This window comes from Vigna unguiculata, chromosome 5, assembly GCF_004118075.2.
Source record: "Vigna unguiculata cultivar IT97K-499-35 chromosome 5, ASM411807v1, whole genome shotgun sequence".
In the NCBI taxonomy this organism is placed as follows: Eukaryota; Viridiplantae; Streptophyta; class Magnoliopsida; order Fabales; family Fabaceae; genus Vigna; species Vigna unguiculata.
The window spans coordinates 48,670,164-48,697,931 of NC_040283.1; the positions used below are offsets into that span (position 1 = coordinate 48,670,164).

Below are 27,768 nucleotides of genomic sequence, written 5' to 3' on the forward strand. Positions count from 1 at the left end.
AAGCCCATGAAGAGCCATTATTATATTATAATCTCTTGCTTATGAGCAAATTTTTGATCATCTGTCGAGTCTTTCCGTCTTGGGTTAAGGGTACAATGGAATGCCTTGGTTTTCTTCATTAAATACTTCAATAGCTGTGAAATCCTTACACTTTAAATTTCGTGTCCTTAAATATTATAATATATATTATGTTTTATTTAAATAAATTTATCTATTAAATTGAGAAGTTACAAATATTTTTTTAGTTCATCACATTAGTCTAATCTTGCATTTACAGTATATTTCATTTTTTTTACCAAAATATATATTAAAAGCGTCTCCTTTAATGAACAAACTACAATATAACGTACATAATTTTACAATATTAATTATTACAAATTTTACAATATTATCAAAGTGGGAAAAAACCATGATTATCAATATATTTTAAGCTGGTATTGCAGCAGGATAATCTTTACCGTACATCGATTGAAATGCATTTGTTTTAGTAGTCAACGGATAATAAACCAAGTTTGAAATCGAATTTATTTTAAAAATGGCATAATGTAATGTTAGAGACATCTTACTTGATAATAGAATTACTTGCCATGCAACCCATTTCCAAACCCTAAATCTCATAAGAGAACATATACTACGAATTTCTGTAACTAATTGATTCTTTCATCTTTTAAATTAAAACTACTACAGAAAGTGTCAATATTTGCGAAGAGGACAAAATGCGACTTCAACCCCCCGCCCGCAATAAACAACGTAAGATACTTTGACGAATTAAGAATATAGGACATTTGCCACAGAATGACCGTTAGAGATGAAAGGAGAAGCTGGCAATATCAAAGAATCATCAAATCGCATAGCACCACCACAGTTATACCCAGCTGGACCCGCTTAGTGAAAGGCATTACTAGTGGGCAGAGCTGAATGATCCTCATGGGGTCAATCAGGTCATGCATATAGACAAGCAAATCTCCAAGAGGCTATATCTTCTAGTCATACAAACCATCTTCGCACAGTTAGTCAGAATACGGTTTCCAGCACTTAATATTTGCCAGGAGCATTTTCCAAAACATCCCACATGCACATGCCCAAAAATAAAAAATGCTCATCCAGAATTGTTTGCAACTTCTGCAGCTCTCTGCCTCATCATCTCCATTACAGCTGCTCTTCGCCGTGAATCAGACTGTTGCTGCAACCTCCTCAAGTGTTCTTTTAAATCTCTGATTTCACCCAAAAGAAAAATGTTATACAAGCAAAATACACTAGTGACTACAGAAATTGCAACGCTTGACCCACAAACCTGCAACGTGGTACATGGCATTCAGATTCTTTGCAGGCACGAGCATGGAGTTGAAGCAAATACCACATTTTCTTACATAGAACGCAACCTCCGGAGGCACGTGTTTTGCAATGCATCCCATGACGGAAAAGCCCCTTCACCTTCCGACAATTTGGATATTGGCAATGGGCAGAACGACATTGAGATGCATGCACAAGAAGATCAAGCATTCTTCGTAACTGCAAATTATGAAATCCATTCACATCAGACCTTACGAAGAGAAGAGCAATATCGTCACTGAGCATGGTGAATTGGTGCACAACCATAAAGAATTCAATAGTATGCAATTAAAGTATTATCCCGTGTAAATAACAACGTATTTTGTAAACCTCCCCTCTCCTTCCGAAAAATAAATTGCCAATTTATTGATGATAATCAGAAAAAGTTTAACCAAGTTAACCACGGAAGATGACTAACTAGAGGTCATGCGGCCTTTGTTGCGGCTGCTGTTATCATTGATAGTAACCAAATAAACACTCCAACATGTATGTTCTACATATGCATAAAATTCAAGAAAAATTCATAATTCTCACATTCCTCTTCACACTCAAATTTCACTAGATGCATGATTTCCTTATTAGAAATCCAATATAACCAACTAATAAACATGATCATTAAAATGACACGGATACGGTCAAATATAATCTCATTCAAACCTGTAATACTCGTAGTTGCCTAGCTTCCTTGTTCTGAGCATCACGATCTGCCATTGATGGATGATTTGTCAATTTATGAGGATGATCAGTGCCACCATCCTTTTGATAGCAAGCATTGCACACATCATATTCAGGGCACACTTCACAACGCCAACCTTGGCCTGTTTCTATGTCAAGACGGCAAATGTTACATGTAGTAACAAATGCAGGAGCAGTTGGATTATGAAGATGATAGAGAACCATCATAGAGGAATGCTTGGCCCGTCTTAGAGTATCATACTGATAATGATTTCCCTGGCAGAGACTCAGAAATGCCTGCCTAGTGTCAAAGAACTCACTCTCAAGAATCTCATCTTTGTCCTTTGTATCGGCAGGTACATCAATAATTTCCACCTGCAAAGGACATACAGGGTTTGAAAAATTTCAAATTCATTTTTTTCTAAATTAAGTCATCAAAAGAAAATATTAAATCAAATTTCGAGCTCCATAACCAGGGTGATTCAAAGCCAAGTTGAAGTATTAAAATATGACATGGGAAACACTAAACCTTAACATACACTAAAAGAAAAATCTATATAAACACTATCTGTGACGAGACTGATTATTAGAGGTAGTCATTTGGGGAAGTTGCATACAAATAAGAAAAACGGTTGATAGGATCTTGTAATTTGAAAGGGATTTTGGATTGTTGTATGTCAAAACCGTGATCCATATTGTTAGATATTGTTTGATATTATTAAGATATTGTTAGATATTGATAACCACAATATCAAACAATATCTTCTATTTAATCTTTTTATTTTCAGTTACTCTTTTTACTTGTACCTCTCTCTATTATAAATAGATTACCCTATGTGTGGTTTATACACAAGGGAGATTAATTTCAATCCTTATTTTCTTTATTCTCAACATGGTATCTAGAGCTTAAGTTTTTTTTTTTTCGCTACAGCTGCCTCCGTCTCTGCCGCCACTGCCGCTGCTACCACCGGAGCCGCCGGCACCGCCCGCCGCAGCCGTTGCCAGAAACGCTACCGGAGCCACTGCCGGAGCCGCCACCACCGTCGCCGCCGAGTCGTCGTCGCCGGAGTGTTAGTTCCGACCAGCGACCATACAGTTCTGATCGTCCCTCATGCGCCATTCGAAGTCGCGTCTCTTCCAGTTCCTCCATGGCGTCTTCAACTGCTTCTTTCAGTTCTGAAATCTCTTCTGTTTCATCCGATATACTTATTATGTTCAACAAATTTCTCAAATGGTATAAGGATCAACAGTTTTCTAGTTTCACTGCATTTGTTGCTCACACAGGTACATCTTTTGTTGGTCTGACTCAATCTTCTTCTCCTGGTCCTTGGGTTTTTGATTCAGGAGCCACTGATCATATTACTGGTAACAAATCTTTGTTCTCTTCTTTATCCTCAACTAATCCTTTACCTTCTGTTACACTGGCTGATGGTTCTAGAGTCTCATCTCATGGTGTTGGCACTGTTAAACTTTTTCCTTCTTTATCCATTGATAATGTTCCTTATGTACCTAGGTCTCCTTTTAACCTGTTGTCCATCAGTCGCCTAACTCGTTCTCTTGATTGTGTTGTTTCTTTTACCAACAATTTTGTCTGTTTATAGGACCGTAGTTCGAAACAGGTGATTGGCACAGGATATGAGTCTCATGGTCTTTATCATCTCCGTCCCTCTACACATGTTGGTGCAGTTATGGAGTCTCCCTCTCTTATTCATGCTCAGTTAGGTCATCCAAGCCTTGCCAAGTTACAACAGCTTGTCCCTGCCTTGTCCAAGTTGTCTCGTTTGGATTGTGAGTCGTGTCAATTAGGCAAGCATACTCGTACTTCTTTTCCTCGTAGTGTCACACGTGATGCTTCGTCCCCTTTTGCCTTGGTTCACTTTGACATTTGGGGTCCTAGCCGCGTTAAGTCTATTTTAGGTTTTCAATACTTTGTTACTTTCATTGATGATTATTCCAGATGCACTTGGTTATTTTTAATGAAACATCATTCGGAATTATTTCATATCTTTAAATCCTTTTTTAATGAAATTAAAACTCAGTTCGGTGTTTCTATTAGAGTTTTGCGTAGTGATAATGGCCGTGAATATCTTTCTCATTCTTTCAAACAATTTATGGCTTCTCACGGCATTTTGCATTTTGCATCAAACTTCTGGTGCTTATACCCCTCAACAAAATGGTGTAGCTGAACGTAAAAATAGACATCTTATGGAAACCACTCGCACTCTTTTAATTCATGACGAGGTTCCTGAACATTTCTGGGGTGATGCCATTCTTACTGCCTGTTATCTCATTAATCGTATGTCTTCTTCGATTTTAAAGAATAACATACCTCATTCCATTTTATTCCCTCATGAACCTCTTCATCCCTTACCTTTAAGAGTTTTCGGGTCTACTTGTTTTGTTCATAATTTTAGTCCTGGTCTTGACAAGCTTTCTCCTAGATCACATAAGTGTGTTTTCTTAGGGTTTACAAGATCACAAAGAGGATACAAATGTTTTTCTCCTTTTCTTAACCGTTATTTTGTGTCTGCAGATGTCACCTTTAATGAGTTCTCCCTTTATTTTAAGAGTCAATCTTCACCTCTGACTCCATCCAATCCTGACAACTCTTCTAATACCTTTAATGTTCCTATTGTTTGTGACCCTCTTATTGTGTCTTCTTCACCCTCGGTTCCTGCTCCACAGTCACCTGCTCCTCCACCACCTCTTCAGGTTTATAGTTGCCGTAATCGATCAAAACCACCACCATGTGACTCCACTCCAGTGCCAACTACTCTGTCTCCTCCGGCTCTGACACCTGAGTCTGACCTTCCCATTTCCCTCCGAAAAGGTATGCGTTCTACTCGTAATCCCTCTCCCCATTATATTGCTTTGAGTTATCATCGATTGTCATTACCTTTTTATACATGTCTTTCCTCTCTTTCTTCTGTGACCATTCCAAAAACTGTCCGTGACGCTTTAGCCCATCCTGGTTGGCGTCAGGCCATGACAGATGAATTAAGTGTTCTTCATAACAGTGGAACTTGGGAACTGGTCCCGTTGCCGTCTGGGAAATTTGTTGTTGGTTGCAGGTGGGTGTTTGCTATCAAAGTTGGACCTGATGGTACTATTGATCGCCTCAAAGCTCATCTTGTGTCCAAAGGTTATACTCAAATTTTTGGGATGGATTATGGAGATACTTTTTCCCCCGTGGCAAAGATGGCTTCTGTTCGTTTATTTATCGGCATGGCTTCTCTTCAACAATGGCCTCTTTATCAACTAGATGTTAAAAATGTTTTCCTCAATGGTGATTTGCAAGAAGAAATCTATATGGAGCAACCTCCTGGATTTGTTGCTCAGGCGGAGTCTTGGGATGGTATGTCGTGTTCGCAAATCCCTATATGGCCTAAAACAATCTCCTAGGGCTTGGTTTGGAAAGTTTAGCAATGTTGTTCAGCAATTTGGTATGACTCGGTGTGAAGCAGATCATTCTGTCTTTTATCAACACTCGAGTGCTGAATGTGTTTACTTGATAGTATATGTTGATGACATCGTTCTTACAGGGAGTAACAACCATGGCATCTCTCAGTTGAAACAACATATCTGTCACCATTTTCAGACCAAAGATCTTGGCAAACTCATATATTTCTTAGGTATTGAGGTGGCACAGTCTAATGATGGTATTGTTATATCTCAGAGAAAGTATGCCATGGATATTCTAGAGGAAACTAGGTTGATGAGTTCAAAGTCTGTTGATACACGTTGATACACCCATGGATCCCAATACTAAACTTCTACCAAATCAGGGGGAGCTTATATCTGATCCTGAGCAGTATAGACGATTCGTTGGGAAATTGAATTATCTTACCGTTACTCGTCCTGACATTTCCTTTGCAGTCAGTGTGGTAAGCCAATTTCTTAATTCTCCATGTGAAGATCATTGGAATGCAGTCATTCGCATCTTGAAGTATATTAAAAAATCTCCTGGAAAAGGATTGTTATATGGTTCTAATAACCATACAAGAGTTGTTTGCTATTCAGATGCTGATTGGGCAGGATCTCCTTCTGATAGAAGATCTACATCTGGGTATTGTGTCTCCATTGGTGGTAACTTGATCTCGTGGAAAAGTAAGAAACAGAGTGTTGTAGCAAGATCCAGTGTAGAAGCAGAATATAGAGCTATGACCTCAGCTGCTTGTGAACTTGTTTGGCTCAAGCAATTGCTTCAAGAGTTACAATTTGGAGATGTTACTCAAATGACACTTGTGTGTGACAATCAGGCTGCTCTTCATATTAGCTCTAATCCTGTCTTTCACGAGAGGACCAAACACATTGAGATTGATTGTCATTTCGTTCGGGAAAAGGTTATGTCTGGAGACATTAAGACTGAGTTTGTTAACTCAAGTGATCAGAGTTAGCAGATATTTTTACTAAGTCTTTACTGGGGCCTAGAATTGATTATATTTGTAACAAGCTTGGCACATACGATTTGTATGCTCCAGCTTGAGGGGGAGTGTTAGATATTGTTTGATATTATTAAGATATTGTTAGATATTGATAACCACAATATCAAACAATATCTTCTATTTAATATTTTTATTTTCAGTTACTCTTTTTACGTGTACCTCTCTCTATTATAAATAGATTACCCTATGTATGGTTTATACACAAGGGAGATTAATCTCAATCCCTATTTTCTTTATTCTCAACACATATTATGCATTTTAGGAAGTTTTTTTTATTTTATCCTTGCTATAAATTTATTCTTCATTACAATAGTATCTTGCTATCAATACTACAGGATTATGTATTCAGATTCAATCCCATAATTACCGCATTTGTTTCCTTAGAATTAGGTCTCTATATTTCCTAAAATAACCAGCAGGTTCATGTATTTATAGATCCAATGGCCTCATTATTGTAATACAGAAGAACTATATCATTCTTTCTAAATTTGAGATTGTAGGATCCAAGCCCCTCAAGCACCGGATCTGAATCTCAAATATATTAGCTCATAATAATTTTTTCACATGTGTTATACACCCAGGATATATGACTAGGCATGTCATATAAGTGTAAGTATTGGCTGCCTAGTGCTAACAATTGTTCACATCTGTAAAGGTTACAAAAACTGGTGAAAAATCAATCACTTTAAATGTGAACATTAAAAATGCCTGCTTACTCACAGGATAAAGGATGTGTTTCTCCCTCTGGTTAATAGGATGCCGCTCTCTTTCTTCACGCTTTAGTTCTGCTTCATAACACCTAAGAGAACACTGTTATCAACATATTGAACATCTTTGAATATAAAGGGAAAAAGCAAGACAGTGTGTGACAAATAAAATTTCTAGGTGTATGGAACTGGTTTAGTTAACAGATAATCCTAGACAAGGAGAGAACTGGTTTAGTTAACATAAAAATAATGCCAATAATGCATACTAATTGCAATTTTAAGATGTGTATGCAAATGAGACAATGTCACCAGCCTTTCCAGTGTTCTCCAGCAAAAGGAACCCAAACATTGACATACAAATCATAAAATCCTCCCAGAAAACAATGATGACTTCACAAAGGTGAAAGAAAATATGTTGACTGTAGATAGTGGTAGCATACGAATAGAAGGGGCCAGATGCAAGTAGAGAACTTAATATAAAATAATAAACAAAACAGAATAACGACAGACATTTGTGTAACTTCCCCAAATCTCAACAGTTCTCTAATGAAGAGCATCTTTGTTATCATAAAAGACAGATTTGTGTAACTTCCTCAAATCTCAACAGTTCTTTAAGCAACAACTAGAACAAAATCAGTTCACAGGATACACAAGTAATGGCTTTATAAACTGCTTTTGAACTAGATCCTGCCACTACATTTTGCTTCTTACTTTCCCAAGAGCTTAAGTTGTTACCAATAAAAACACAATATCAAAAAGTGGATCTCTTGCAACTATGTAAGCCTACCCAATCTGCACATGAGTATACCAAAACTCCAGTATGATCATGGTTATCAAACTCGTGAGTTAACTCGTCCGAGTTTGCGTTTTTACTAATAGCTTTTGAGTTAACTCGAAAGTAAACTCATTTTCGGTGTAAACTCGGTAAACTCGGAAGTGAACTTGTTTAGACTCGCGAGTTTGGTACCGAGTTGACAAGTTTGAAGGAAAAAAATTTTAAACACCAAATCGCAGCCACCATACTTGTTTGGAGTGAAAAAGTGAAGAAAACTTGTAGGATTTCATTTATGCATCTGCTTTTGTGTTCTTTCTTGGCTAAAGCACTGTGAGATAGAGTATATGCACAGTTACTCACTTGTTGCTCGTTGCACTGCCATTTTATCGTCACTTGCCACGTCGTCGTTTGCTTGCCGCTCCATGCCGCTTGATTGCATCTCACTGTGCTGATGATTAGGAGAGCAAGGAAGGTGTCGTGTTATTGTGTAGGAGAAAACGAATTTTATTGTGGTTAGAAGAGGAAGGAAGGGGTCGTATTGCATGTAGGAAAAAGAATTTTAGTGTGGTGTCTATGATGTTAACTCGTCCGAGTTTGCGTTTTTACTAATAGTTTTCAAGTGTACTTGGTGAACTCGTTCAGACTCGCGAGTTTGGTACTGAGTTGACAAGTTTGAAGGAAAAAAATTTTAAACACCAAATCGCAGCCACCATAGTTGTTTGGTGTGAGATAGTGAAGAAAACTCGTAGGATTTCATTTCTGCATCTGCTTTTGTGTTCTTTCTTGGCTAAAGCACTGTGAGATAGAGTATTTGCACAGTTACTCACTTGCTGCTAGTTGCACCACCATTTCGTCGTCACTCGTTTGCTTGTCATTCCATGCCGCTAGATTGCATCTCGTTGTGTTGCAACTGTGCTGACGGTTAGGAGAGCAAGGCAGGTGTTGTGTTGTTGTGTAGGAGAAAAGGAATTTTACTGTGGTTAGGAGAGGAAAGAAGGGGTCGTGTTGTGTGTAGGAAAAAGAATTTTAGTGTGTGGTGTCTGTGATGCAGCTTTTTAAGATAGAATCTTTAAATTAGGAATTAAGGTTTTTAATTTCAAATTTTAGTTAAGGTATATTTCGACCTAAATCCAACCTATTTTATCTATATATAAAGTAGAGTCCATTCATAATCTAACTAATTACAATTATTCTAGAAGAACTATAATATAAGAAAAATATAAAAAAGTATTTAAAAGTATAATATAATAATCTAATAATAATAATAATAATAATATTTCATTAAAAAAATATAAAAAATTATTTATAAAATTATATAATAATAAAGTATTATATTATTTATAGATAATTTTACTTTTTTTATTTAAATAGATTTTTACGAGTTTACGATCCGAGTTTACTAGCCTTCTCCGAGTTTACGTAAACTCTCGAGTTTGACTACCTTGAGTATGATTATTGAGTTCATATAACAAACCTTTTCCTAAGCCCCCTTCAACGTACTTTGGAATGTGAATGTCTGCATTCCAACATCCTAAACATGGAGTTAAGAAATTGACTACAAATGAGATGGCATAACAAGTGATGATAAGGTAGTTCAATTTTCCAACTAGTCTCCTATATTTCCAAGTATCTAAAAGTGGCTACCCTAACTCAGTAAATGTTTAACATTTGGAATCCAAAAGTGTGTCAATGGGTTTGGAATGCATTAGCCCATCTCTAAAATATCTAATCCACTATTAGATTGTTCCACCTCAATCCCCAAAATGTACCTGAGTCTGCCAAGATCTTTTGTCTGAAAATGTTGACAAAAGTGTTCTTATATATCTGAGATGCCATTATGAGAACAATATCATCAACATACATTATCAAGTAGATGCACCCAACAATTGAATGATGAACACATAATGGTTAGAATTGCTTCAAGTCATACCAAATTGTTGGACTACTAATTGAATATACCGACCATGCCTCAGGAAATTAAGTAAGACCTTACAAAGATTTGTAGAGACAACTTACTAAGCTAAGAAACAAATCCAAGTGGTTGCTCCATATATACTTCCAGACCTTACAAAGATTTGTAGAGACAACTTACTAAGCTAAGAAACAAATCCAAGTGGTTGCTCCATATATACTTCCTCTAGCAAATCACCATGTAGAAAGGTCTTTTTAATGTTCAACTAGTAGAGGAGCCAACATTGATGAGTAGCCATGGCTAATTATAATCTACCAGAGGTCATCTTGATGACTCGAGAGAACATTTCACCAAGTCTAGCTCGAAAATGAGTATAACATTGGCTACAAAAAAAGCTGAGTTGATCAATAATTCCATTAGGGCCAACTTTGTTTGTTAAAACCTATCAACAACCAACAACTAACTTCTTGGGAGGCAAAGGAACAAGATCTCAACTACCACTATTCTGAAGAGCATACACTTCGACAAGCATGGCTTGTCTCCAACCAAAGTGGGCCAAGGCATCACTTGTAGTTTTAGGAATAGGCACGAGGAAATGGAAGAGGAACATGTAATAGAAAGGAGACAAACAATGCTAGCTCAGAGTGATATAATGAGGAAATGATTACAACTGGAGTGTGTACGATTAGAAAGGACAATAAGAAGATCATGCTGAGGAGGCAGAACCAAAAAGGACGAAGTAAGGTACATCAAAGTAGATGAAGGCATGGTAACGGGCTAAGAAAATCAATGCAAAGTAAGGATGAGACTCAAAGAAGGTGATGGTGCCTAAAATTAAGTAACAATGAAGGGAGGGTGAGAAGCACCTATATCCTTTTAGACTGAGTTAGCCAAAGAAGACACACTTATAAATACATTAGAGTTAGGGTTTTAGGCAAGTGTCTTGCCTCTTCTTTGTATCCTATAAATACATCAATAAAAGTCTAACAATATAAGTTGAATACACTGTATTTTTCCCATCTCATTTCTTAAAAGAATATTTTTTTTTCAACTTTGACACATCTTGAACACCTCTTCAATACGGCATGAGCATGAATAATGAAAAGACACCTATTTTTGGCTAAACACTTCCTTGACACTAATATCATAAAAATGTAAAAAGAAGTTATAACAAAACAACGTATATTATAAAATACCTAAGGTACACAACACTTTTTTAGGTTTATTTCATGTGACTTAAGTAGTTATTTCAACTATAAAGAGAAACGCTTCTAATATAGGGAAGTTGTAAAAAAACTTAGCAAATTCTTTTTACAATGAGAATTATATAAATCTTAATTCTCAAACCAAACTATTTTTTGTCAAATTACTAGCGGGGATGTGTCATATTTTTGACATTAGTTGTGTCCCAATATTCATGGCAGTGTCATGTTTAGTATCTAAGACGGTGCTTCATAGCATTAGAGATAAATAAATTGAGAAGTTCCTCTCAACAAAAATTTGAGATAGAATTTGGAGTTAAGATACTTTCTTGGAATGGAAGTGGCTAAGTGAAAAAGGCAATTGTACTCTCCCAACAAATTATTTAAATTATTAAACGAATTTGTGATATTATTAAAGGTACTAGCTAATACATTTGTATCAAAACATATTTTCTATTTTTATTAAGATCTTACGAACCCCAGTGCCTACTTTTCATGATCTTGCAACCCCACTCCTGGTGCAACGTCTTGACAGCATCGGTTATTGGGTCTAGTTGAATTCAATGTACCTTAGGAAGTGGTGATATTTTAAATGTTTTATTGGTCTCCTGAAAATAGTAATAATAGTACAATCCTTGCAAATTCAGAAAAAGAAAAAAAAAATTCTCTCTACTCAGGAAAACAAAAAAGAAATATGATAATATATTTTTGGCATATTTAAATTGTCATACTAAATGACAGAACAAGTTTATCAAAGAATCCTTACTTGTCACAAATCTGAAAATTCTTGCATTGCCTGCAAACCCAACGGTTGCCTGACACCATCAGAATACAACAATGACTGCATGCATGCTGCAAATGAACCATGATAAAATCTTCCTTCATTGGGGAAATGGTTTCACCAAGCTGGAGAGGGATCAAAATTTTACAATAAAGAAATTATTAATTCCACAGAAGTTAACCCCATATGGATGTCAAACGCAAAAGTGAGAAGAATATATAATTATTTGAAGATCTAGGTATATAAAATAAGAAACAAATTCAAAAACATGATTAGCAATGGACTTAATTTGCAGAAAAGAACAAATGAAGAATAATATGTTCCACTATTAAAATGCCAACTTACTTTGTGCATCAGGAGAAGATCCTTTGTGGCATTTCCAGAAAGATCTGACTGACCAGATGCTTTTAAAGCCCTTTTTGTTATAGTCTTCTTAGTTGTTCCTTTCTTATTTTGTTTTCTTCCATCTTCCTCTTGGCGAAGCTGATGAATCAAATCCTCGGCAGCCCCAGGCCAATAGTCACCATCAAAATATGGGAGCCTTGCAGCTGTAACCTTCGCCCTACATTCACCAGAAGATACAAAGAAATGGTCGTACAAGTTGGTGAGATCAACCACAATATTCTCCTTGGCAGCTTTTCTTAACATAGCAAGGTACCTGTAAAAATATATTATGAAACAAATTTTTAGAGTTAGAGATGAAAACCTTCTGCATTTTGTACATACAGAACATTGAACCTACTTTACTTTCTCATTTGTGAAGCTTTAAAACTTACCATTCCCTAAGCTTATCAGATTTTGGTGTTTTCTGAATTTCTGGATGACAATATAAAATATAATCTTCACCCTTTAGTGGCGGACAAGCCCAAATGTAGCAGCTAGTGAAACCACGTTTCTTGCAATACTCAAGGTATCCAATCTAAAAGAAAATCAGAATTAAAACTACTCAAATATTTCTATATCATAGAAACTACAAGAAGAAAACAAATCAGAACTTGAATGTATCAAAGAAAGGGTCCACAAAGCTGTACAACAGATCATCGTACACAAGGACAAGGAATCAGCAATAAAGGTTACCAGAATTTCATGATAAACAAAGGTTCGAAGAGCTTCTCCAGTCACTGCTTTAACCTCAGGCCTAAAATACTTAACAGAGTCCAGATATGAAAGATAAGCCCGGCGCTGATTTGGAAATTTACTTTCAGATCCAAACTCTTGAACATACATGCCGAAGAGGCATACTTCCACCCCTTCAATCTTCTGAAACAACAAAACTACCTGAAATGAAAACCAAATGTCATAAAAATTCACATAATCAATAACAACTTGATTACCAACATAACTAAATATGAAGCAGCCTTCCCCTTACCTTCGATTTATATGGGAATTCTGTTGGGTAATTTTCTTCCTGAAAAATCTCCAAAAACCGCTGTTTAACTTCTAACTTCTTGTCAACAGACGACACAACCCTTATAACAAGAGATTCAGCTCCAGGCACCTGGGAACAATTAAAAAGTGCTTATATATATATCCAGCATAAACACACACCAAAACAGAATCCTCTCAGCAGAAAACCAGTTAGGAGGAGTCATCAAGCTCCAATAAGAATATGCCACCAACATAAAACACAATAACACACAGAATGACAAGAATATGTATATAAAAAAATTAAATGATCAAATTAAGCTCAATGCTCCAATCAAACAAAATTCGGATGGAAGCATACAATAATACAAATAACTGATAAATGAAAAATTCTATAATAATGAATAAGACTAGGGTTGACTATCTAAATGAGTGGTCCTAGGTCAACAATTAATTTTAACCGTACATTGATCTAATAATTATAGAATTCTCCACACAAAAAATAAATGATCAAATTAAGCTCAATTCTCCAATCAAACAAAATTCGGATGGAAGCATACAATAATACAAATAACTGATAAATGAAATTTTATGATAATGAGTGAGACTAGTTGACTATCTAGATGAGTGGTCCTTGATCAGCAATTAATTTTAACCATAACATTGATCAATTATAGACTTCTCCACACAAAATACTTGTCCCATTCCCCCAATCTCACAGGCCACCATTGGCCGCTGAAGGGATTTCTGCAGCAGCAGTAAGCTTTTTCTTTTTTTCCTTTGGCATTCCATCTACAGACACAAAAACATGCTGACAACTACCACATCTCCAGCCTCAACAGCCATGCCACCCACATTGCAACAGATCCAAATGCCATCAGACAGCGGTACCAGCCCCCCGCATAACCACAGTTGCAACTTATTATTATAGTATAAACACACTGACGGCAGAGGAGGCATCAGTCCTGAACAAGCTCCAGGTATTTGATAATCCAATGGGGTTAAACAAAAACAAAAATCACGTGTATAAATAAAAAAAAATAATATAGTGTATTCAATTTAACTGGCCAAATGCAAAGAGCTCAGAGACTACGGAGAAGGAAACAAAAAAGTGCCATGGACACCCCCACATCAGCAAATAAGGAACTCGGTGAAGGGGAAAGTACTCCAGAAGAAAGGATTTGTGTCAGGCATTCAAATGAGAAGACTCACATCATCTAAAATGAGAAACGGGTCAATATTTGAATTTACGGTGTTGAATGCAGATATGTTGTCAGAAATGTGCCTGAAGCGTAGTGCCGGATGCAATGGGGCATCTTCGGAGGCATGGAGATGTCACTAGAAGCAGGTGAAGGGTTGCTCAGAAAGAGGAGTAAAGAAGAAAATGTTTGATGGAGAGGATTTAAAATAACACTGTAGATTAATCCAAGTGTTATAAATAATGGTCCTTCATAGACCAACTTATAGAGTGGTCCACCCTATAATTACTCTTATGACTGTAATAAATAATCTGCAGCCATTACCCGGTAAAAATTCAGCATGCAATTTGGTTTTAGTAATAGATGTTAAATGAAGAAATGGTAACTCTTATAAAGTGGGTCTTAAATCTAACTTAACTTAATTTTCCTGATCAGATTTTCAAGGTGAAATTTTACAACCATTTATATGTTATAATTTGGTTATATCTTTAGTTAATGTGAGATTACCACCAGTAACTATCAAGTTTTAACTCTTCTAAAAGCTAAAGCTATTAGGTGAAGGCTTATGAATGGCACAAGACACCGACACAAGAGTCCATTGGGCTTGAAGCACGGATAATTACAAAGCCCAACCTACCCTTTGTTGAAATTCAATACTTTTAAGGAAAAGGTCACATCAATAGAGCTCTATCCAATTTAGTCATATATACTTATATATGCCGAGAGTCAACTTTACATATATCTCATGCCATTATTAGACAAAAGCTCGTGAATGATTCTCTACATATGCAATATAGAAAGAAATAAATCACCTCATCATAATTTTTCCCTTGAAGTCGGGCCCTCTCTTGTCTCTCAAGCTTTAGTCTCCTAAATAATCGTTGCTCTATTTGGTCACTGAGAATTGTTCTGGGTAAATCCTTGGCTCCAAGAACAGCATTTTGGGGTAAGGGCTTGCGCTCACCTCTTTCTACTTCTTGAATATAGCAGTTAGGGCAAGTATATTCAGCTTGTCCACCATCATTTCTTCGACCATTAAATAAAGCACAAATTTGATGTTGCCATGCTTCACATTTATCACATTGAACCCACTGTAGATAAAGTAGATGGTTAATAGAACAAAGTAAACTGCTAATTGATAAATAAAATAAGACATATGATACGAACCCATTCCTCTGTTTCCTCATCATTTTTCTTCTTTTCTAACCTTGACTTAGGAAAAGAAGTCCCATCAACAACAATGGTGTCTCCACGAGGCTCATTGTAGCATGGTATACAAAAATAATGTCGTGTATCACCGGTACCCATTGTATAATACATATTATTGCGTTTAATCCGAACACCACATGTTGTGCAATAAATAGGGGGTGGTTCAAAAGTTAATTTCTCTACTGCACACAACTGACAGGAGTTCTCACTCATCGAATGCTCCATTGCTTGATTCTTCTCTGCCTTTGATTTGCTCTGGCACAATAAATTAGATGCATCATGGAAAAAATAAGGATATCCACAAAATCAAAGAATAAGAATGAGATCAAGCAACTGAAGAAGTAAAAACAAGCATTATATAATTATAAGGAAAACCTTCAAAAGGTTATTTGTAACATTTAGCAAAACTAACATCCTAGCATTTTTAAATAATTGGGACGATAGGATTTTGTTTTTCAACGAGTTTGTGAGCATTTAACTCAATAAATTCCCTAAACACCTATAGAAAAAAATAATGGTTATCAGTCTGGATTTTTGCATGCAAAATATATGCCTCACAAAAGTAAAGAGAAGCTAAAATGAAAATAAAGCTGATTGCATTAAGCAAATTAAGCCTCTAGAAGAAGCATAGGAAATTACATCTTCATAAACTTGACAAAATGAGGGGAAAGATTCAAACACTCAAACAAATTATAGACATGTCGTATTATATGCATGAATAATCACAAAGTTCAGTAGATAACAAATAGCATAAGTATCAAGATGAAATGATGATTAGGAACTCAAGTTCTGCATATGAATGATAAACATAGTTCATGATTTCCATCTGATGCATTTAGTCATTTTTAGGTTTTCAGAGAATCCTGAGATAGGAGGTTTAGTAAACTAGGGTTTGGGGTTTATATAAGACAAAGGCAGGGAAAGCTCAATGAAATTCCTGCATTTCATGATTTTTAAATTATAATAGATATTATTCATGCTATCATTAAATTAATGGCTATAAAGTAATTTTTCCATTGAAAAAAGATTGCATCAGAATAAATAGTCTTACTTGGCCAACCCATTGCCTGAGGCCGGTGATATGTTCCCTGACTTGCTCAGGAGTAAACAGCTCGGTCAATGAGACCCCCTTTATTTTTGGCTTACCAGACTTGGTTGCAGCTCCAGGTTCAGATGGTTGGGTCACATTTTCTTGCTTATCTTGACCACTTTCTTTCTCAGTTCTAATATTCTCCAACCTAGCTATATTAGCAGGCTCATTGTATGTGACAGGCTTACCAGCAGGCCTTTTGTCATGTGCATTATCCTCCTCCATTCTCGTCTCGCTGAGATTTTCATGCATTGAGTGCGCCAGAACTTCTGCTTTAACTTCATTAAGCTCAGATTTAATTGATACAGACATATCCCCAATGGAGTAGGATTGGCATTGAGTATCCTTTGAATCTCGTAATTCACAGCTTGGAAGAGCAGATGAGGCAGCATTATCATATTCAGGATTAGTGGACTGGGTGTATTGCTCAGTTTTCATACGCTTTGGAGCTGGTAGGTCTTCTGAAGTTTCAACCACTAGTTGAGACTTGGAGATCAATCTAGGTGAAAGGCCCACTGCATTAAAGGTTTCGGTGGATACATTTAAAGCAACCGGCAAACATGGTTCAAGATCTGACTGAACTCGGGACTTCTGTTGAAATGCATGCCTATACTTCCTTACTAAAATGCAAACAGGGCAACGTGGATTCCTGCATTTTATGTAATGATGAAGCAATTTCCTGGTACGACCACAACGAGGATATGAACAATGAGATATAATGCATCTATCTACATGATTACATAACTTCTGCATAATAGAACAATGGCGTTCTTGGCATCGCCCTTCTGGGGCAGAACAGCATCGAGCATGAAACAAAAATAAAAGCCACTTCTGTTGATTTCTGTGTTCCTTCTCTATAGAATTCATTGGGTCTAGCAGCTGAACTGAGCTTCTAGAGGCAACAGCTTGACCAATAATAGATCCATCTAATGGTAAATTACAGCATTGAGTTTCATCTTGCCTTGGTATTCTTTGATGAAAATCAATGGGAAGATGCTGTTCATGTGACATACCCTTAGGAACATCATTTTCATCCTGTGATTGAGACCACTGATTCTTAAGTATGGATTTGGATTGTGATCCAACTGAAAGACAGTTAAAATTATTTTGAGACTCTGAAACCAATTGATAAGGATGCAACATTTGTTGAGAAATTTGAGGTGGTGATGAGGATGAGTTGTGCTGATCCAATGAAACCTGCTGCTGAGCAGCCTTAGAGCAGTCTTTAGAAGAAATCTGTTGGAACTGGTTGTGCATTTCAGATGTATGGAACTGCTGAGAAAGCTGAGAAGAGAGAATTTCTTTATATGGTTCAACACCAGGCTCAGACTTTATGTTATTGTCTAGACCGGAGGAGAGTTGAGACTGAGGGAAGGCATCATTGTTGACCAAATGCTGAGGTTGCTGACTTTGCTGATTCAGCTGAAATTGCTGTGGAGCATACCAATCTGACTGGTGACATTGTTGGGGTCTTTGCTCATATTGATGTTGAGTATTTACACGGTCATTTCTTGAAGTCAGGGAAGGCTGGAATTTTAAATTTTTCAACGAATTTATTGCTTGGGAGTTGTGATGAGCAGTATGATTCATACTGTGCAAATTCGAATGACCACTTATGAGTGAGCTAGAAATGGGTATTGAGGGCAATTTTACAGCAGTCATGTTCTGAGTGTTCAACATAGAGCCCGAGGATGTTGCAGATGCGTAAAAGCTTCCAGAATTAAAAGTGTCAACATTAATCAATCCATATTTGTCACCTGAAAATGAGATTGTTACCCTTTGAGTGAGATCCAAAATTGGTAGAGAGAACAAAATATCTTTCCGTCCCTCAAAGTCTAACAGGAAAAGATGTGCACATAGATATATGACCCAACAAACAACAACAACCAAGCCTTTTTCCATTAGGTTGAAAACAAGACGTTTTTGTGTGGACTACTAATTAGGATTATCATATCTCTATATTTCAATATAGATTTATTTTTCATCTTGTTTCTTCAGCTTTTTCTATCTTAATAAGATCTGGATATCAGAATCCTAATTTCAGATCCTTCCTTTATTAGTTAGGATAATTTTTAGATACGGTCATATTAAATAGGGATCTCTTTATTTTATTTATCAATTAGGATATTGCTAGTTATGATTCTATAAATTAGGAAAATATTTAATTTTGTCAATAAGGACCAATAGGATAAATGTTTGGGATATCTTTGTAACCCTTTTAAAGGGCAGGCTTGATTGAAACATAATTGATGTGAAATCATAGTCAGAAAAACTTGACTAGTCTAGGAGGACCCTCTTCTTGCTTTTACCATAGTCTGCAAGAAAGATTACTTCAGGTATATGTCCAACACTCGATCCTCTAAATGAAGGTTCATAATAGTTTTATCATAAATCATGTAAAGCCAACAACAATACAGCTAAAAAAGATTATACCACTGCAAGGAGGGGCAGGAAAGGAGGTAAAAGCATTTGATTTCACACTCCAAAAAATCAAACAAAAAGAATAAGAAATATTACCCTGCACTACTGGTTGTTGATTTTGATCAAATAGCTGCTGTAAGTTCTTGGGGGAATTAGAGTATGCTGAAGTGTAGTCTTCAGTCCCGAGTTCATTTGCAATTTGTATGTTGTTTCCAATCAAACCTAGCCCACTATTTATAGAACCATTTGGAAATGCAAATGTGTTTTGCAGTAAATCAGATCTCCTTCCACCATCAATTTGACTGCCAAGGTTGTGCAATGCATGATTGTTGTGGTCACTATCTTGCAGCTTCTGGTGCCGCTGTGGCTGAGACTGTGACGGCAATAATAATGTAGAATCAACACCGGAAAAAGAACTGTTGTTACTTGAAGGATCCAAATTTGTATATGAATGATTATGATTATGATTATTGCTGACACTAAATCCTGGAGTTGGAATCATCTGACTAGTAACTCTTTGCACCCCAACGGATGACATATTTCCTCCTGAACCAATGGAAAAACTTGTAGCAGAGTGCTTATAACCATTCGACAAACCTGCAATAAGTAGACCCAATAATGCATGAAAAGAAAATCACAGTGAAAGGACTAAGGAATACAAGCAACCAGAATTACCATCAGATCTATTTAAGGTGCTGCCAAGCATGCCACCTGCTGGTAACATGTTTACACTATTGACTGATGGGGATGATATGCTGTTAGATCCACTGGCAGCAATCATCGACGTATCCACAGAAGATGCCGTGATCATGGTGGAATTTGTAATATGTGACATGCCAGGGGTTGGTATCATTGTAGCAATTGGAGAAGAGCTAACAAGCTGAGGATGTTGTTGGTTGTTAGTAGTCATAGATGACATTCTAAGGAAATTAGATAAGCGACTCTCTAGCGTGTCTAAGTTCATGTAGTCCTCCTGAGAAACAAATACAAAACCATCATCATCACTAAAAAATTGTAATAGTTGGGAACATAATATAAAACCAGAGAACAGTACAAAGATCCTAAGATTAGACAACGAAACAATGTACAAGTAGCATGCTGTAACTGACAGAATCAGAAATTTCAAGAATTTAAAGAGGAAAAGTAAATTTCAATGACATCCCACCAAAAAGTGTACAAGACAATTAGATAGAGGCTGGAAAAACCTTAGATATAGCAGCTTTTAACAGGCCCTCCTCGAGACGTTTTGCAAGATCCTTAACCTTCCTTTTATGTGCTTCTGTAACAGGATGCTGGTACCGCTTCAGTAATATATTACATCTGAAAGGTAGCAAGTAACACATCTGTTGTTGTCAAGTAAAATTAGCATAAAATATAAAAGATTGTCATAAAATAACTATTCCAGAAACTTATTTTTCTAGGTGAAAGCATAATCAGACCTGCCTTCTTGAGCATTGGCATAAGGGCTTTGATCACATCTCATGAAAAAATTATTTCGAAAGCTAAAGAAATTCAATAATGCTTGTGAATGATTCTATACCTAAGAGCTAGTCTAGCTTTAGAAGTGCTCATATTGAAAATTTTTCACTCCAAAAGCATATAAAAAAAGTAGAGGCAAGTAATATTAGTTTCAAGCTGACATGTGAAGCCTATGTTGGAGGTGCTCCCAAACACACAGTAAAACAAGATTATCAAGTGTATATTATACAATTTTAAGGGTATGTAGATCAAAGATAGATGGGTCCATGGGCACTTAATATAATCATCGATGGAAAGACTAACCAGTTCACCTAGAAAGCACCTAAACTACGAGGGTTCTAGTCAATAACTTTGATAGACTGAACTGGCTAATACAAAGTTAAGCAATTAAATTATGAAAAAGACTAAACAGAATCTATTGTCATACTTAAAGCTTCAACATTAGCAAGCTCTCAAACTCTTTCACTTCTCATTCGTTTTACCATGAGGAGTATAAAGTCTTATACTCATATCCTACTACTACATGAGGTTCCTTGATCAATGTCATTGAGCTCTATCAAAAAATATTTCTCTAGTTGTGTATTTAGATAACTTCAACAGGTTATTTCCAAATATGAACTTATGTATAGAATGTAAGCCTTGTCTGACTACATTGTGTCAATTGACTTTGTCTAATAAAAATACATTACCCATATTAATACCCTACCCTAAAGATAAAACTACTGTTCAAGTGACTCAGCACAGTTCACCAAACTGAATGTGTACCAAGAATAAACTATTTACAAATGCATTAAAAATAAAACTTACATTTTTTCCAGTGTAAGAGATCGTGCTCTAAGAAATTCAGCGTCCATAGTTGGAAAAACACCTAAATTTGGCATTTGATGCAGGGCATTTCCATTCAGCTGAATCAGGCCAGGCAACTGAGACCCAGATTGATTAGGTACCTGCCCTGATATCTTTTCTGGAAACTGTGCCTGTGATTTCATTGTCTGTATTATTCACATTTGATTTTCCAGCCAAATATTGCATTTCTAAAACCTGTGCCAGGATTCCACCATCAAATAGCAGTTCAGTTGTATGCCTGTAGAAAAGACAACTAAATATGATTACTTGACACAACTCACGGAACAATCCAAGAATCATACAAAAGAACTGTTGCCAGTATTCTCAGTTTCTAAACCCCGTTTAAATATATCAAAAAGTCAACAATTCAAAAGCCCAAACTACAGAGAATAAAGATATCTAAAGTTACAAAATCTGGAAGGAAATGACTGAATATAATAAATACCATCATCCATTATAAAATATGCTGAATTCTAACAGAAGGGAAGGCGCAGACAAAATTCCGACTACGCAAATCCCCTCTGCTCGTGATTGGTAATTGAAATATTAAAATTGTATTAAATAAATTTAATTAACTACAATAGTTACAGTGAGTAACCCACTGTAGATAGGTAGACAGTAAATCAAACCAAATAAAAACAGGCAAGGGAAAAATAAACCCTAAGGTTGATGGGTTACATCGAACCTAAACGAGGGATGATAGGTTAAAACTCATCAGAAGTTCGAAATTACTAAATGAAATCGGAAGTAGCCACGATTATCAGATGACCAAGACGACTACCATCAACGATTCTTTTACCTTAGAAAGTCGGTTACACCGTTCCAAGTAAACGCACGTGCGGAATTTGCCACGAACGAATCAAAACAGGAAGTGAAGTATGCAAAAGCAAACTTTAGAAAACAAGTTTGTTTAAATAGGTTTCACCTGCTAATTTTTCTTTGTCAAAATTCAACCTGCAAAAATATAAAAAATATAATAATTACGTTAATGATAATATTTTTAGTTTTTTTTTTTTTTTTACTTTTATCTCTTTTAATGTATTACTTTTAAATCTTGTTTCAATTTCAATGTTTGTTTAAAAGTTATTCACAATTAAAAATTACGTTATAACACATAATAAATTATTTATTATATACTAGTGAAGATATGTGTGTTTAAAATATAAAATAAAATAGAAAATTATTTATTCTAATTATTATTAAATTATTTATTATATAATAAATTATTTATTATATACTAGTGAAGATATGTGTGTTTAAAATATAAAATAAAAATTAATTATTCTAATTAATATTAAAATAGAAAATTTTATTTAAGTTATAAAAGTTATATTCTCAAAAGATAATTATAAAATATAAAGGATAAAATAATTTATATTAATAAAGATAGAATTGAGATTAAAATGTGTATTCCAAATATTAATTATGGAGTAGTTAATAAAAGTAATATTTTTTATTAAAAGTAATTATGGATAATAATTAATGAAAACACGTATGTCTATTTTTCTTTATTCTAGAATAAATTTTTAAATTATAAAATATTTTTTATTATAAATAGTTATATAAATAAATAATTTGTATAATATTTCATTATTAAATAATTTTTTGTTATAATTTTTTTTTTGAATTAAAAAAATGATTATTAAAAAAATAAAATAGAAATTATTTTAATTTACAAAAGAATTAAATTGTGGATTGTGCCACAGTCATAGTCCATCGTTTATTCATCTATGCCACGGTTCATAGAATGTAGTTATGGATTAGGTTAAATTACCATTTTGGTCCCTCTATTTGTCATGAAATTTCATTTTGGTTCTCGTGTTTTTCGTTGTCTTAATTTGGTTCTTATTTTCTTAAAAATGACTCGATTTGGTCCTCACCGTTAACTTTGACCAGACGGTGTTAAAGTCAATGCCACGTGTCAATTTCTGGTTTTTTTGAATTTTTTTAATTTTTTTTTTGAATTTTTTTTTTATTTTTGACACATGTCATTTCACCATTGTGCCACGTGTCAAAGTGACTCAATTTGGTTCCTATATTTGTTTTTAGTTTTAATTTAGTCCCAATTTTTGTAAGAATGAAGCAATATTGTCCCTCCTTAGATTGAGACTCAATTTAATCTTTGTATACAACTTATGATGATATTCTTAATAAAATTGACATATTTATTAAATATTTATAGAAATATTTTTAAATAATTTTTTTTTAGTTTTATTATTAAACAAAGTTAAACCCCAAACTTAATTTCAAAAATTAACAATTTTGTCATCATATATAAAGGCATCAAGTGTATCATATTATACAAACTTGGTAAAGATTAAAAATCAAATAACTTGTCACACATAAATTTAGAAACTAAATTTCAAGTTCAAAACAAAATCAAAGTCTAATGTTTTGTGTAGAATTTAAAGTTAATTTAAAATATTTATAGAAATATTTAATAAAAACGTTAATTTTAATAAGAATATCACCATAAGATTTATAAAAAAGTAAATTTAGTGTCAATTTGAGAAAGGACAATATTGTTTCATTTTTACAAAAATTAGGACTAAATTGAAACTAAAAACAAATATAGGGACTAAATTGAGTCACTTTGACACGTGGCATGACTGTGAAGTGACACGTGTCAAAAAGAAAAAAATTTTAAAAAATATTAAAAAATTTGAAAATTTAAAAAAAAAAATAATCAGAAATTGACACGTGGTGTTAACTTTAACACCGTTTGGTCAAAGTTAACGGTGAGAACCAAATTGAGTCATTTTTAAGAAAATGAGGACCAAATTGAGACAACGAAAAACGCGAGGACCAAAATAAAATTTCATGACAAATAAAGGGACCAAAATAATTATTAAAAAAATAAAATAGAAATTATTTTAATTTACAAAAGAATTAAATTGTGGATTGTGCCACAATCATAGTCCATCGTTTATTCATCTATGCCACGGTTCATTGAATGTAGTTATGGATTATAGATTGTGGACTGTGGTGTGTGGTTATTGGACTGTTAGCTTTGAACGATGGACTATGGCATGTAGATTATGAACTATGAATTTTAACCAGCGCTTTCTCCCTGCAACTCCAAGTCTTTTTCGGTATCCCAAATTTACCATTTTATCCCTAATTAATTTATAGTTGATAGTAGGTGAAAACAGGTGGAAGAGCAGTAAATGATATTTATTGCGACAACGTATTTTTCTTATCTGAGTTGCACCCCCAATTATTTCGACAACTTCTTTCTCCTCTTTGTTTCTTCTCCAAAGCGGTCTTTTTTGCTTTCTGAGTGTGGTCCCTTTCATTTCTGAGTGGTCCCTTCATTTTAATTCTCTTCTATGTGCTTCATTCTCTCCAAAGTGGTCAATTTGGTATTTTTTATTTTTTTTTTCCAGAAACGGAATTCGTGATCCGTTTGAGAAAAGTATGAAACGAATCTCGAAATCCATTTCATAAGTTTTCATGTTTTTTTTATGAAACGACTTTTAGGATCCGTTTCTTACTTTTCTTAAACGGATCACGAATTTCGTTTCCCAAATTTTAAATTTCTTTTTTCCGAAATGGAATTTGTGATCCGTTTCAGAAAAGTATGAAACGGATTCCAAAATCCGTTTCATAAATTTTCATGTTTTTTTTATGAAACGGATTTCGGGATCCGTTTCATACTTTTCTGAAACGGATCATGAATTCCGTTTCACAATTTTTTTTTCAGAAACAGAATTCGTGATCTGTTTCAGAAAAGTATGAAACGGATTCCAAAATCCGTTTCATAAATTTTCATGTTTTTTTATGAAATGAATTTCAGGATTCGTTGCATACTTTTCTGAAACGGATCACGAATTCTGTTTTTGATACTTATCTGTGTAATCACTTGACCCCTCCCCATTGGAGGCCGTGAAACCAACGTGCATGAAGTCTTCGAATGTCTCAGAGAGGTCTATTTGGGAAACAAGAATGGGAGTGGAAGGTCTGGTGGAGGAATAAGCGAGCCAGACACGTACCATCTTGATTGCATGACTCCACCTATGCAATGATGAGTTTGCCACTCTTGAGGTCAATGTCGCGGGAGAAGGCATCGACGGACACGAAGGAGGAGGCGTTGTTGACGTCGAAGGCCACGTGGTTTTCGTTGATGTCGTTGAGGAAGGGGTCGAAGGTAGTGTCGAACTCGACGGCGAAGAAGGAGGTTGAGCTGGGGGAGGCCCATGGAGAGGGCAGGGAAGTGGGTGGAGGAGGCGATGCGGAAGGCGAGGCCTTCGCCGAAGGGGCAGGAGGGAGAGGAGATGATGGAGAAGGAGAAGCGAGAGGAGAAGGAAGCAGTGTAATTGGTTTAGGGGTCAAGAAAATGGATGGGGTAGATAAAGAAGGCTTTGCCGATGGAGAAGGAGGAGCAGGTGGGTTGGTGGGTGGTGAGAGTGATGACTTTGTGAGAGAAGAAGGCGTCACCGTAGAGGGTGAGGTTGTTGGAGGGGAAGAGAGGGAGTGTAACTACTGAGGGGGAGGGGTAATTACATTGCTTTCACCCATCCACCTTGACAAGTAAAAATTGATTAGGGTCAAAAGGGTAATTATTGGGGGTACATGAGAAGGCTTGGGGGTGCAGCAAGAAGCCCCCTTTTAACTTGTGACCAATGGACTTGGACAATGGCTAGTGGCTAGTGGTCAACGGACTATGGGTCATAGTCCATGGGTCACGGTCCACTATTCATAGTTTGCAGTCAATAATTCACATTATAGACCTTTGTACACAATCCATAGTCCACGATTCACAATCCATAATCCATAATCAATAATCTAAATCTATATAGGTCATGGGTCATAAGTCATCGTCCATAGTCCACTGCTATAATATATAGTCTATATTGTCCATAGGCCATTAGCCATAGTCCACAGACAATAGGACCACAGTCCACTAGTACATAGTGTTGGGAATAGTTCAAGTGTAAGTCAAAAGTCTCACATTGGATAGAATAGACAAAGTTAAACACCATAAGAATAAAGACCCATAATACCATTGCCTTAAGATTTTGGGGTTAAAGTGTTGTCAAATGTCTTATATGTGTAAGACTAATATCATATACACAGAACAACAATTTCTCTATAAGCATAACCCATATATATATATATATATATATATATATATATATATATATATATATATATATATATATATATATATATATATATAAACCCAACAGTGGCATCAAAATCGATGGTTCAGAGTGACTGACCGCATAACCATAACAAAAAAAAGGGGTCACCGAAGTGACTAACTGCACAACCATACAAAAAAAGGAGTCACGATACACTTGAAGGGAAATATATCATATGAAAAAAAAAGGGACTCACCCTTGAGGAGAAATTGTTGGGAATAGTCAAAATGTGAGTCAAAAGTTCCACATTGGATAGAATAGACAAAGTTAAACACTATATAAAAATAAATACCCATAACAAAAAAAAAACGGGTAAAAAAGGAGTCAACATACACCTAAAGGGAAATATATCATATGAAAAAAAAAAGACTCACCCTTGAGGGGAAATTGTTGGAAAAAGTCCAAGTATGAATCAAAAGTCTCACCTTGGATAGAATAGACAAAGTTAAACACTATATAAAAATAAATATCCATAACATAATTGTCTTAAGGTTTTGAGGTTAAAGTGGTGTCAAATGTCTTATATGTATAAGATCATGTCATATATATAAAACCACAATTTTTCAATGACTATAATATGAAATATATCCCAACACATAGTCCATAATGGACTATAATCCATAATCTATAGTGTCAATCCATTGTTTACTGGATCACAGTATAAAAAAGTTCACAACCCCGGTCCACAAACCACTATTATCTATAATCTATGGACCATGAGCCAATGGACTATGGTTTGTGGCCTCTGTGTACTGTATAATCTATAATCTACATTCCATAGTCCAAATTCAAAAATACATTTCATAACAGCCATTTTAGAATATAAAAAAATAAATGTTTCTGATGTTATTTTGGAACTTGAAAATATTTTTGAATTTTCGAAAAATATTAAAAAGGAGATGTAGCAATTTTTATTATAATTTTAGCAAGGTTTAGTTTGGGAATTCCATATTTTACGGTAGTGCAGAAGAAAAAAGTGAGGGTGCAGAAAGAAACAACCTTGCCTGAATTAATCAGTTGTTTAAATGTAATATCCAATCTGCAACCTTCTATAAATAAATTGATGATATCTTAATGAATATTTGTAAAAAGTATATAAAAAGTTTAGGACGAAACTTGGGAAAAGAAAATTTAGGTTTGAGGGTTAAGCTACTTTTTGACATGTAAATTCATTATATATATATAT

General features: G+C 35.2%; 1 protein-coding gene across 3 annotated transcripts; it reads right to left on the minus strand.

The window, feature by feature from the left end:
* Positions 1-597: 597 nt before the first annotated feature.
* Positions 598-22,320, minus strand: LOC114185536 (histone acetyltransferase HAC1-like). Of its 3 annotated transcripts, none has more exons than XM_028073319.1 (17): positions 22,238-22,320; positions 21,400-21,676; positions 20,319-20,433; positions 19,789-20,086; positions 19,210-19,710; positions 16,654-18,449; positions 15,561-15,857; positions 15,206-15,484; positions 13,199-13,327; positions 12,907-13,107; positions 12,606-12,748; positions 12,175-12,487; positions 11,815-11,954; positions 7,173-7,251; positions 1,990-2,382; positions 1,295-1,512; positions 598-1,214 (listed from the first exon to the last, which is right to left on the minus strand). In XM_028073319.1, exons 2-17 carry the CDS (start codon positions 21,579-21,581, stop codon positions 1,100-1,102), a joined length of 5,199 nt encoding a protein of 1,732 aa, XP_027929120.1. In that variant the 5' UTR covers positions 21,582-21,676; positions 22,238-22,320; the 3' UTR covers positions 598-1,099. The 3 variants fall into 3 exon arrangements, with proteins under 3 accessions (XP_027929120.1, XP_027929121.1, XP_027929122.1); XM_028073320.1 differs by lacking the exon at positions 22,238-22,320 and adding an exon at positions 22,124-22,217; XM_028073321.1 differs by lacking the exons at positions 598-1,214; positions 1,295-1,512 and adding an exon at positions 1,520-1,543.
* Between the last annotated feature and the right edge of the window lie 5,448 nt (positions 22,321-27,768).